This window comes from Platalea leucorodia (genome assembly GCF_965183815.1).
Source record: "Platalea leucorodia genome assembly, chromosome: 2".
In the NCBI taxonomy this organism is placed as follows: domain Eukaryota; kingdom Metazoa; phylum Chordata; class Aves; order Pelecaniformes; family Threskiornithidae; genus Platalea; species Platalea leucorodia.
The window spans coordinates 96,862,122-96,874,203 of record NC_138824.1 but is presented as its reverse complement, the minus strand read 5'-3'; the positions used below and the strand labels follow the sequence as shown (position 1 = coordinate 96,874,203).

At 42.7% G+C, this 12,082-nt stretch overlaps 1 protein-coding gene across 1 annotated transcript; it reads right to left on the bottom strand.

The window, feature by feature from the left end:
• Positions 1-345: 345 nt before the first annotated feature.
• On the bottom strand, positions 346-7,326 carry RSPH1 (radial spoke head component 1; the record flags this gene model as incomplete). Its single annotated transcript, XM_082303834.1, has 9 exons — positions 346-395; positions 2,222-2,365; positions 2,790-3,006; positions 4,393-4,464; positions 4,771-4,906; positions 5,144-5,234; positions 6,398-6,503; positions 6,625-6,738; positions 7,276-7,326. The coding sequence occupies 9 exons, from the start codon at positions 7,324-7,326 to the stop codon at positions 346-348; spliced, it is 981 nt and encodes a 326-aa protein (XP_082159960.1).
• Positions 7,327-12,082: the final 4,756 nt, after the last annotated feature.

The following is a 12,082-nucleotide window of genomic DNA, read 5'->3' as shown; positions in this document are numbered from 1 at the left end:
GGGCCCATAGGCAGGTTTCAAAGAAGAGAAGAACTACCAGTAGTGGAAGAAGATTGAGTTTGCTTCTGCAAACTTGTGAGGACACAGCTTCATGAATCCGGAATAATCCCGTACTGATTTCAACAACTGACCACCTGCTACAGCAAATAAAGTTGTCGTGAGACTGCACACTCTGAGATCATAAAAGTTTCAGACTTATATCTTCCAGACAGAACAGTGACAGAAATGTTTATTCAAAGTATCTTAACTCAGACTTTTATGAAGAAAAATATTGCAAGTTTACCATAATAAATGATTTACTCTGAAATTTATGGGGTTTGGCTCTTTGTCTTTAGTTGTATCCAATTACTCTTCTTCCTTTGGTTCATCCTCCTTATCCTCTAAACTAGTAGTTCCTGTGGAGGTGAAGGAAAGACAGGACATAGAGATGCATTTTATTATAAAATACTGGAAAGCAATCCTAGTAACCTAAAATGTAATTCTAGGACTATGCTGTCTTCCTCAGTCATCTTTCCCATTGCCTTTCACTGCCAATACTTGAATTTAACTGTTATACATTGTTTGTCAGCTGCCAGACAGACTCAGTACACACATATTGACTGCCAGCCGGCCCATATGTAACTCTGGAATAGCCAAAGAATGTTTCCTATTTAGACAAGTATCATAAGAAACATGGAGCAAGAAGGATGGTATTCCTGTGTGGAAAAAAAATGATGGTAATGGGACAGAGTACACAAGGCTGCGAGAAACCAGACTTTGTTACAGCTGCTCTTCACAGTATGCATGTTTTCTTCAAATCATTTCCTCTTACTATAACTTAATCTTGCTAAACATAAAGGCAAGGGGAACAATATGTTGCCTAATTAATTATGGATGTAGACCTAATGCTGAAAAATGTATAAAATCCAACTCTTTGATTCTAGAAATAAAGAGCTGGAAGGAACTTGGAGAACATCTATCACATTCCTATGTTTTCATGCATTGGAATCTGCATCTAGGCTGTCTCTGACAGATACTTGGGTCCATTTGTTCTTTTTTTAAAAAAAAACAACACAAAAAAACAATGGGAATACCATAACTGTTTCATTGTGGTAGGCCAGAAAATTTGTTAGAATCAAGTTCAGTCAAAAATGGTTATTTGCGTCCAAGAGGCTTGGAGACAAACCAGGCACAATGAACTTTTGCCAAATCCAAAGCAGAGCTATGCAGGAAACCTGCTTAGATTTCTGCTGGATCTGATCCAAGCCCAGGGATCCTGTATGTCAGCCTGATGTCAGCCCTACACACCAGATCAGCTAGCTGGCTAGTCTGTCCTGAAGTAGGAGTGCACCTTCAGAGGTGATGGGTAAAAAATGAGAGCAAATAGACTATGAAATTTCCAAGAGCTGGCCTAAATGTTTAGTGTATACCTCCAGGCATTTTCACACGGTTTAATAGTCTTTCTGATCCCTATGGATAGTGCTTTGCTTTGATTTATTGTAAAATGGACTGATTAAAAATTGATAAAATTATCTCATGTTTTCATACATCAGATATGTAAGCTTGTAAATTTTAACACTGAATAAAAACAAGCAACACAATTGGGTGGAGGCTAAATATGAGTAAACATAGATGCATCCTTTTGTTGCTTCTTAGTAATTTTGTATTTAAAACAGGCTTCTGAACTGCCTGGAAGAAAACCTGAGCATCTGAATTCCAAATCTCTTTGATTTGTAAGAGAAACAAATCAACCAGAGACTGTTCAAACCATAATGCATAACAATACCTAAAATTTGTTTCTTCAGATGTGTTTTGCCCACTTTTTAACTTCAGTTGAGAGAATAAGAATACACGGTTCCATTCTTGAGAGAAAAGTGGAGTGATCAAAACCCACTGAATTTCCCAGGGTCTGAAATCTTCTCTCTCATTTTTGCACAAAAAAAGTTTGCAAATGCAGTCACTTGCAAACTCAGCCCTGCAAGTGCTGTCAACTGTACATGCATAGGTAATGCTGCACGAAGCGTCACTTCTAGTTTGTACTGTTACAGTATGTGAACTTGACTATTCAAAATCAGTTTGCATCTATAGAGGACTGCCCCCCTTATGAAAGGTAGAGATTCCCATAGTCTCTTCAGCTTGATAATGGACCTCTCAGCAGCCGCATGAGTTCAGCTGATTGACATACATCACTTCAAACCCTGACTGCTAATTGAAGAATGAGCATGCATGCCCCATTCCTCACCTTGATCCTCCTGATCTTTGTTTTCTTCTTCCTCTCTGTTTCCCTCATCTTCCTCTCCTGCATCCGTTGGTGGGCTAAAAGCTTCACTGGATACTTCATGAAGAGAAGGCTCATCATCCCTACCCTCAGCAGATTCATCAGTGACTGAAATACGAGAAATTAGAAATACTGAAGAAAATCATTGTTTACAAATTTGCACTCAGCCACCATTTTCATGCAGTAGCTAATAACTCCTACTGAAGTCTGCAGTCTTTACTCACATGAGAAATCCCACAAAATCTTCTGTAACTGTTTATAATCAAGTTTGTGTAACAGGCCATGATATAGACTAAGATGATTCACAGGCTTCCCAAGACAGTTGTATCTCATTATGCTAGGTAAGATAAACCAGACATGTATATATTGTGCAGTTTATGAACAGGCTTGGAAGTTCCTAACATTCGATATGTGGTAAACTATAGGAAAAAAACCCAAAAAACCCTCTCTCACCACTTGATATTAAACCTGAAAAACATGGTTTCAGGGGATAGTCAAAGCATGGAGTTTCCAGCTGTCCAGAAGAACAAACCTGTAATTGATGGCATTTTCCTCTCTTCAGTTGCTGCTTCTGCTGCTCTTTCTTCCACTGCTTCTGCTGCTGCTGCCGCCACTAGGGAGGCTTCTCTGGGAGAAGGTGGGCTTTCCCCATGGGGAGTCCAGAGTGTTAATTTGGTAATTTCTGATGCTTTCCATTTTGGTGCAACAAGTAATGAGGGTTCCTCCTCTTCTTCTCCCTCTCCTTTACCCTAGAAGACAACTCATGAAATCCAGCATCTCATCTTACAGGTGTTAAGGGAGTAACTAAGATGATGGATTTGTGTACTAAAACCTCTTTTTCTGGGCTCAAAACAACGACATGACCCTTTAAAGTATTTACTGGTGGAGGAACTTCAGCAGCCGCAAATCTTGGAAGAGAACTATGCTTCGAACCTTGACGAAGTCAGTTGACTACTACTAATGATCAATGCTTGCCAGCTTGCTTTCTTTAAGGTAAAATTTTGTCTCTCCCTTAAACAGAATGGCTGTGAGGGGCCTATCAACTACGTCTCCTCTTCTATACCTGTCTACAGTATAACAGCGGCAAATAAGACCTGATGCTCTGTCAGGTAGATGCTACGCTGTCTATCTCACCTTGGGTTCTCAAATTCATGTTTAAACTCCCACATCAGTGGCCTAATATTCCAAAATCAGCACATCCAACAATTCCCAACTGAACTGAGGATACTAGATACACATCACTTTGGATATTCCTATGAGTCTGATATTTAATTTGAGGATCTCTTGCTTTTAGCCAAAAAAGCAAAACAGTCTCCATGTTTTGCAAATCTCTATCAGTAATGATAGGAATTTTTATTATTATTATTTTGTCCTTGTCTTAAGAAACAATTGCTGCATTGGAGAATTTTCAAAGAGTGTGTAACGGGAACTTATGTGTCAGACAACAGAGGCAGCAAACTCTCAGCTAAAATGTGGCATATTTTCTTGAATTCAAAACAGTAATATTAAGATATATTTCTTATTTCTATAGCTATTTTGCATTTGCACCATATTAATCAGAAACATTTCGAGACATTCATGCATGAAGGAGAAGGAAAAACAGGCCCTAATCCCATCTGGTCCCTATGATTATTAGGAGCTGTGGATATTAAGCTCCTAACAGGACCAGGACAACAATGAGACATATTTCCAAAACACGAATCTGCTGGAAATTAGCATTTGTATACATAGCATCAAGCAATTCAGAAATGTAAGAAGAAATATTTTTCATTGTTTTCTGGTGTTGGGAACAAAGAGCAATACAGGCTAAATGTACAGACAAATACATCTACATTCTTCTGTGGTTTGAAACTTCAAATGTTTTGGGAAGGTCCTGATTCTTCTAAACTTTAAGCAGAAAGGACTCCTGTCTGCAGGTAGTGCAAAAATCACACCTTGTACTTGTCAAAGCTTACACAGTAGAGAAGCTAAAGAAAAAGCAAAATGAAACCTCATTTACTGAGTTTCTACCCTTTTTTGACTCGTTAGATCTACTTTAACATCAGTATCTATAAGCCTATCTATATAGATTACTCAACAATAGGTTTGATTTACTGAGTTCTCTGATATTCAGCATAATTTGCACTTTCTTTTACCTGCTGTGATTGTATGTATTCACCATGCTGTTCACATCCGATATCAAAGACATATTTGCCATGACCTACAGGCTGCACAAAGATACAAAAAAGTCAGCAGAACTATAAAGTTAGTACATTCTAAGCATATAAACGTAAAATATGCTTTACTACAAAATTCATACAATAGCCAATAACAATATAGTTTGAAAGCAAAGTTGCAGAGAAACTTAGCAATCTGTCCTACAGATTAATTCAGTTTCATATGTTACACTTATGGTACAAGAAAAACTAGAAAAGATCAGGAGCCTAGCTTCTTATTTTAAGTGGAAACAGATCATATTAAGGCAATTCCATGGTAACTGTTCAGATCAATAGAGAGTTTTCCAGCACACTTACATTTCCATTCAAAAACTTGCCCTTAAATCTATGGTTTAGGTGGATAAGTTCAGCTTCTCCTTCCTGGTTTCCATTTACCCAACCACCAACATACTTAGATCCTGTGTCTTTATAGACATATGTACCTTGCCCATGCCTAAGGAGAAAATAATAATTTTGCTTTATATTACTGAATATTAAGAATTTAGGATGTTGTTATATTTAAGGTATTAAAACTGTATTATTTAAGTAGCTGGAATGACTCAAGTTGGGCTAAATTGCTGAGGTCATCCAGTAGCACTTGATTTGCTGCAGTCAGCCATGCTTTGAAAATAACCTTTGCATTTTAATGCCATTGCGTGACTTGAAACATCACTGTAAGAATGAAACAAACCTATTGTTGTCAAACCATTCTCCAGTATAGGTGTCTCCATTTGCATATGTATACTCTCCATAGCCGTGTCTCTGGTCATTCACCCAGTCTCCTTTAATGAGAATATGATAAAAACAGAGTGAGATGTGGTGTATTTAATTGTGTGATATAGTGGTCAGTTTGTAAAGTTATCATACATGAATTATTAGAGAAGGAAAAGAAAGCTATGACACCATTTTGATTCCTTACCATTCCTTACACCATTCCTCACTCTAAGCCCTTGCTCTTTTTATTTCTGTCTGTCCCTCTGCACACATATTTATGCAGCTGCCTGACCTCCCTTTCATTTTGTCCATCACAGTCTGTCTCCATTATCACTCTCCAGTATCATTATGAACACAAGAAGCCGTGTAACATCCTGCTCCTATCTATGTATTACAGTTGCATTAGATAATGTGACATTTGCACTCAAATAAAAAGAGGGACTACTTAAGTTTGACTCATTTGCTAAAATTGTCCTGTCAGTCAGTGGGCATCTATACTTAAAAGGATGGTAGATTGTGTGTCTTAATTATTCTTCTATTCAAACTTAAAGAAATAAAAAAAAAACCACACCCAAAATCACAGGTGCATATGTTCCCATAAGGGAAGACAAGGCTGCTCTTTTTGCTCTCTGCTTCTAGCCCTCACAATGTGAATGTTCTTTCTTGCCTAGCTTAGAAAGGAGGGGGGGGAAATATTGTCCCTTGAAGCCTAACTGATATTCAGAGTGTTTCAGGTACTCTCCTGGAAGAAGGGAAACAATTCAGGTTTCAACTTCTTCAAACTTCAGAGGCATCCCAGTCCCTGAGTAAGTGCTCTAATTAGTAGATTATTTTTTAAGGATTGACCTAATGAAGTCCTAAAATACTTTATACTGAACACATCTGTGGTTCTAATCATCATTCAGAAATAAGTAACTATACTCTCTTCTACCAAGATTGCACTGATTTGTAAAAGATGCTTAATATTTCTCAGGACTTAGAACATCCCACTTGAAAGGAGGACATGACAAGAATAAACTGCTACTAAATACCACACTTCTCAGAATAATTGACATAAATCCCCATAAATAAAACCCACACTTCTCAGAGCTTGTAGTAAAAAAGGAATAAAAGGAAAACATTTTGTAGCAAATTTATCTTCTTGAAATAATACATTTTCCAATGGAGGGGGTGAGGGGGGAATGTGTCCTTTCACTTACAGAAATCCTTGCAACCATGTTCAGTGTTTTACCTTCATATTTCGATCCATCTGGATAAAAAAAAGTGCCCTGGCCATGCTTTTTGTTTTGAAGATATTCTCCAATGTAGCGAGCACCATTTTTAAATCTGTAGGTCCCCTGAAACATATTTGGTATAGATAAAATACTTGTCAGTTCTCCCTCTTGTTCCAATATAGTGCCAAAAGTAACAGAACTGCCAAAATGTAAGCACGATGACTGTCTTCTGTCACTGTCTTACCCGTCCATTTCTGAAACCATGTTCATATTCTCCATCGTATGTGTCACCATTGGGTAGACGTGCTTTTCCACGTCCATGTCGCTCACCTTCTGAATTGCGTTCACCATCATACTCCTGATCACATGTGGAAAAAAAAAAATTGTTTAAGAGGGCTGACTGAACCTAACCTCATTAGGCAGAGGAAAAAAGGTGTTTGCTCAAAGCTGCTCCAATTCGGCTTGAATCAGAGACTGCAGGAGCACCTGGCCGACAGATGCACTGCTTACGCAGAGGCTTTCGCCAGGCCCTGGCACCCAGAGGCTTTCCTCCCTTCCTGACACACTACTGGAAAGTATGGGTGACTCGTTCTCGTCCAGTGGACAGAGTTTCGGCAGGTCCCAACTGAAATGGGACAGTCCCGCTTCCGAAACTCCCGTGCCCACGGAAGAAGCGCCTCGGGAGCTCTCCCAGGCCCGGCACGGCCGCCATACAGCATTTAAGACCCCGGGACCGGTAACGTTCACCCTTCGGGCGCTCCCCCAGCCCCTGCCCGCCCCGCTCGTCCCCAGCGCCCTCGGCGGCGGATGCTCCCAGCGGGGACGGGAGACGGGGCAGGACCGCCTCCGCCGGTGCTGCAGAGCCGCCAGCGGCACCCCGACCGCCCCGGCGGACCCCCAGGTCGGCCTCGGCCTCCTCGTTCTCCTCCGAGCTCAGGTCCGACATGGCCGCCGCGTCGCCGTCACCTCGGCAACCGAGGCGCGCGGGGGAGGGCGGGGCGCGCCGTTGGCTGCCGTGGCAACGCCCGGCGGGGCGCGCGGGGGCCCGCGCTGCTGTCCCGGGTGCTGAGCGCAACGGCCGGCCCCGCCCCTCACGGCGGCGGCGGCGGGGGCGGCGGGAGCGGTGCCTCCAGTGCCGCGACACGGGCTGGTGGCCCCTGAGGTGAGCCCCGAGAGCCCTCGGCCTTCTGAGAGCTCCCAGGAGTTCGGCCGGTTTGGCCCGTAAACAACGCTTGTTCTTTTTTTTTCTGTCAGGTTTAATTACGTTCAGAAATTCCAGTCCGTGAATCTTTATCTTTTTGTTTTATATCTTAACAGTTTCAGTCCAATGAGCCTCATTCACCCGCTCAACAGACCAGACGTTCCCCCCACGCAAGCCGGTGAATCCCACTGGAAATTCAGTACGCTGCTTAAACTGGAGCCAGAAGGCCGACGGCATCCAGCTCCAGTCTCCGCAATCCCACAGGATTCCACAGCCAGCCGGACGGTTCGCATCCGATGGCGCCGTTCGAGGCAGGGGACCCATGCGAACTCGTCAAGAGGCGTCACAGAAACGTGCTTTGGCTGTCACCGGCGCGCCCGGGGCACTGTCGCACTCTTAGCGGTCAGGCTCTGTGCTTTGGGGCGCTCCGAAGGGATTCCCTTGCGTTTTTTTATGCAAAGCACAGCAGAACGTCCGTATGGGTAATTCAGGGGTCAGGACAGAGGCGGGGAAATGCTCTGGCGCTAATCACTGCTGGAGCTTAGGCACCAGGAATCATCAACCAACTGTGTGGTCTGGCCTGGAAAATCCTGTGTTTCTGCATAAACAAATGAATGGAGTGCAAGTAACTTCTCCCGTTATTTTTTCTAAATTGCACTGACTGCTGTGGTGGCAGGGGCACTGTGCAGTTCTAACAGAGTTACTAGTGAGACAGCAGAATGACGAGTCAGTCAGGTTTTTACATCACTTAATCACCTTCTGCTTTCACACATGCAATTACTTTTACTTCCACTAATTTTTTTTTTCTTCTCCTTTTAGTAACTATAATTCTCAATGATCTTAATATGTAGGAAATTCTCAGTATTCTGACTTTTCTCCAAACCCCTCTACTCAGTCAGCCTCAGCAGTGATCTGCGTAACTCCGATGACAAGCTCAGTCACCTCAGCCAGCCAAGACCCTCCCATACTAATATGATTACAGCTAAATCGATGCAGGAGGCAAGAGAAGGGCTCTCCTTTCTCAAAAGGCCAAGAAGAGTGGAAGGGAGTACCTCACAAGGAAATGGAGAGAGGATAGTACATCATAGCCACCCTCAGTCCATATCAAGCAATAATAATACCCCAAATGGAAAAGACCTGTTTTGCATTTCATGTCGCTTTTTTGTTAATGTTTTGTATGTGAGCTGCAGAATTCAAAACCAACCACTCTTCTTTAAGATGATCTTATTTGCCTCAATGCAAGGTAGTGCTTTGTTATTCTTTACAGAGGAAAATGCCCTAAAAATCTACCTTGGCTAAGGGAGTTGACGGTGACTGCATTATGGCTCATGCCCGCCTCCTGCAGATGTTGAGGACGGGTTGTCTTGCTGAATGCAAGTGGCACTTTGCTTCTCTGCAAAGCAGCGGCTTCATAGCGGTTGTGGGAGCCAGCGATACGGGAGTCAGGCAAACCACCTCGCTATCGCTGTGCACAGTAATGTAATGGCCGAGGTTTCAGGAGAGGGGCCGTGCGAGGATATGTGTGGTCAAAAGCAGTTAGCTAACGAAGCACTGGGCAGAGGAGGTGACGCTTCTGAGGCAGGCAGCCAAAGGAGTGGCAAGTGGCTGGAAAACGTGGTGGAGGTCATCTTATACCCTAGGCCAACGCTTTACCACCCAAACCAGGAGCAAAACAGTGCTGCCTTTATACAAAGGAACACCATATATTCAGGTAATTTTCTTAGTTTTCATAGGTAGGAATCTAAATAGCCAGTATTTAGATAATAAATAAATGCTACTTATTTATTAAGATGTGTCACTTATGTGGCATATGTGTGTCTCTGTTTTCAGTCGGGCAAAGATGAAAACAAAAGAGAACTATTGCTAAATACCATCATGTTCTTAGCTCATAGGAAGCATTTAGGCTTCCGAGTTAACACCCAGTTCCTAATTTGAGAGTGCCTTCTGTTTGAAACATTTAAGAACACTGAAATTAAATTTTGTTAGCTGGCAGAGCTTTAAGAAGCTATACATTTATTAACTCAAAATTGTATGGTTATTTCTCTTTCCTGCACATCTCCAGCATTTTATTAGGGAAACCTCATTTGCATAATCACTGTACTGTTAGTAAGTGACTGCGGAGTATGCAAACTACTGCTCCGATTGCTTACCTCCTGCAGAACTGGATGTAGGTGCATGTTATCTAAACCATAGTCTGTGCATTTCCTCCTTTCTCACTCTTGATGATGCCCCAGGTTCTTCTTTCGCCTAAGGATGGCCAAATTCTTTTATCTGTGATAAGGTAATGTCTCTAATTATAAAATCGGTTGCTTAGCCTGTGAGTGGCATGTTAATTCTAAGCAGACACTGCGGCTCAGAGTTGTAAGGGAAAATATGTTCGGGATGCATATAAAGGTGCTCCCTGTTAAACTGGATGGCAAAAATAACCAGATATGTCTTTTGGCTTCAAAGTTCACGTAGCCCAGGGGACAGCTGTGACACAAACAGGACACGGTGACAAGCCGTAAGAGAGACTCCCCCTAATGATCACTAACTGCTCTTGCGCTGCGTATTGTTTCAGAGTCCTGAAGGAGGAAAGGGTCTGAAAGAAGAACGGTTCATTTTCTCAGGAAACAAACAGGAACTATTCCTTTAAGCTGCTCTGAACCTAGAAATGGCAGACAGCACAAATGTCCGTGTGTCGGGGTCACGTAGTTTGACCTACATGAGGGAGGCATCATTTAAAATTTTCTATACCTAGAAACTGCCTTGTGAGGACAACTAGAGCTTATACGGATGCATATAATTAATGACAAGGAGGATATATTTTGTAGTTTCTGGTCTTTCCATTGCATTTGGGTGTGTTTCGATGTCAGATTTAAGTTAAGCTTTAAGTTTGTTACTATTTAAAGGAGGGCTGCTATCATCCTTATTTTCTTGTTCTTCGTCCACCTTTTCCATCAAAGGACCAACATAATACCATAAATATTCTTAAGGTCCTGCTGATCTTGTATATGAATTTCATTTGGCAAAAGGCCCGAGAGGGTTAGCAGTGTGCTGGTTATCTGCTCTGCTCTTACTGCTGGCTCAGCTGGCAGCTGCCGGCACCGAGTGCCCGTCACCCTGGCAGGAGAGGGCAGAAGCTGCCACATCTGCGAGCTGCCCTGGAGAAGCTCCTGGTTTGCAGTTTGAGCAGAAGCCCCGTAGGGAGAGAGAGCTCCAGAGAAACCCGAAGCTGTTGCTGCCGGAGGGGCTTCCAACCAGGGAAAGACAGTGACACAGCAAAGCAAAAGGCTGCTAGGCACAGGACCCCATAAGGTACCTCCTGCGAGAGAGGACAGCCCTGGCTGTCCTTTTATCCTGCTTTGCAGGTCCTCACTCTTATTTTAGCCAGAGAGCTCCTCTGTAGGGAGGAATGGCGCACTATGCCCCCGGCTCTCTTTGGACTTCATCCTGCGTTACGAGGGGGGAGACTTTCGGCAGCACTGAGGTTCTGCAGGGAAAACACTGCTGTGCCAGGCCTGGCCTCAGGGACCCCTTCCAACACTGACTGAGCTTTGAAAACACGTGTTGCACAATGAACGTTAGAAACGACAGTACTATCTGTTCACCCCTACATTGCAATCAGTGTCTCGCTTCAAAGGGGTGATAAAAACACAGCAAGGTGCACACGTTACCTCTGATGTGGTAAAGGTGGCGTGCTTCTTAATTCACGCTGGGTGCACTTTGGCATTCCTGCCCCCTGGGAGCTCTCTGCTCTATGTCCCTGTCCTACCACACATCCTTCTTCCAGAGGCAATGCCTCTGTGAACCAGCTTTTCTCCACCCAGCCAGCAGTGTGGCTTTAGGGAGCTGCCTTTTCAAATTCTGCCATCAAAATTATCAGGCAGAGTGTAATTTGCCTGATTCACAGGTTAGTTTCCTCGCTTTACCTACAGTTCAATCATTACTGACAGAGCCGGTTACTTTGTGAGGGTCAGTCCTTGGGCATTCAAGTCACTTTGAGTTTTGCTCTGGGCTAAATTAGAGATGCAAATGACCATTTATTACTTTTGGTAGGGGAGACCTGGGCAAGATTATGGTTTTTGACAGGAATTTAAAGAACAGAAATCTGTAGCGAAATATTTTCTTATGTCTTAGAAGACAGTAATTTACATCTTTCTCCTTATAAAAGCTAAAACCACAGTCTAGTGTACTGCGCGGTCAGTATCAGATACTAGCAAAGTGTAAACTGGAGTTGGCAGGAAAAACTTAATGAAATTAGCTCTCTTCCTCCTGAAACTTCATATAAATCAGGTTGATTTCAGCAGCCTTTTGGAGGAAAACTGTGGGATTAGTGAATTAAAGTAATATCTAAAGGGGAGTTCCCATTTGGGAATATATGTTTCAGGACTTTTTTATTATTCTGCAATATATACTATCAGACATACTTAAAGAAGTCAAAATATTTTCTTAGATTATGGGAGCAAACAGTGGACAAAGTGGAATTTACCATCACTAACTTCAATATATTGGTCTTTTT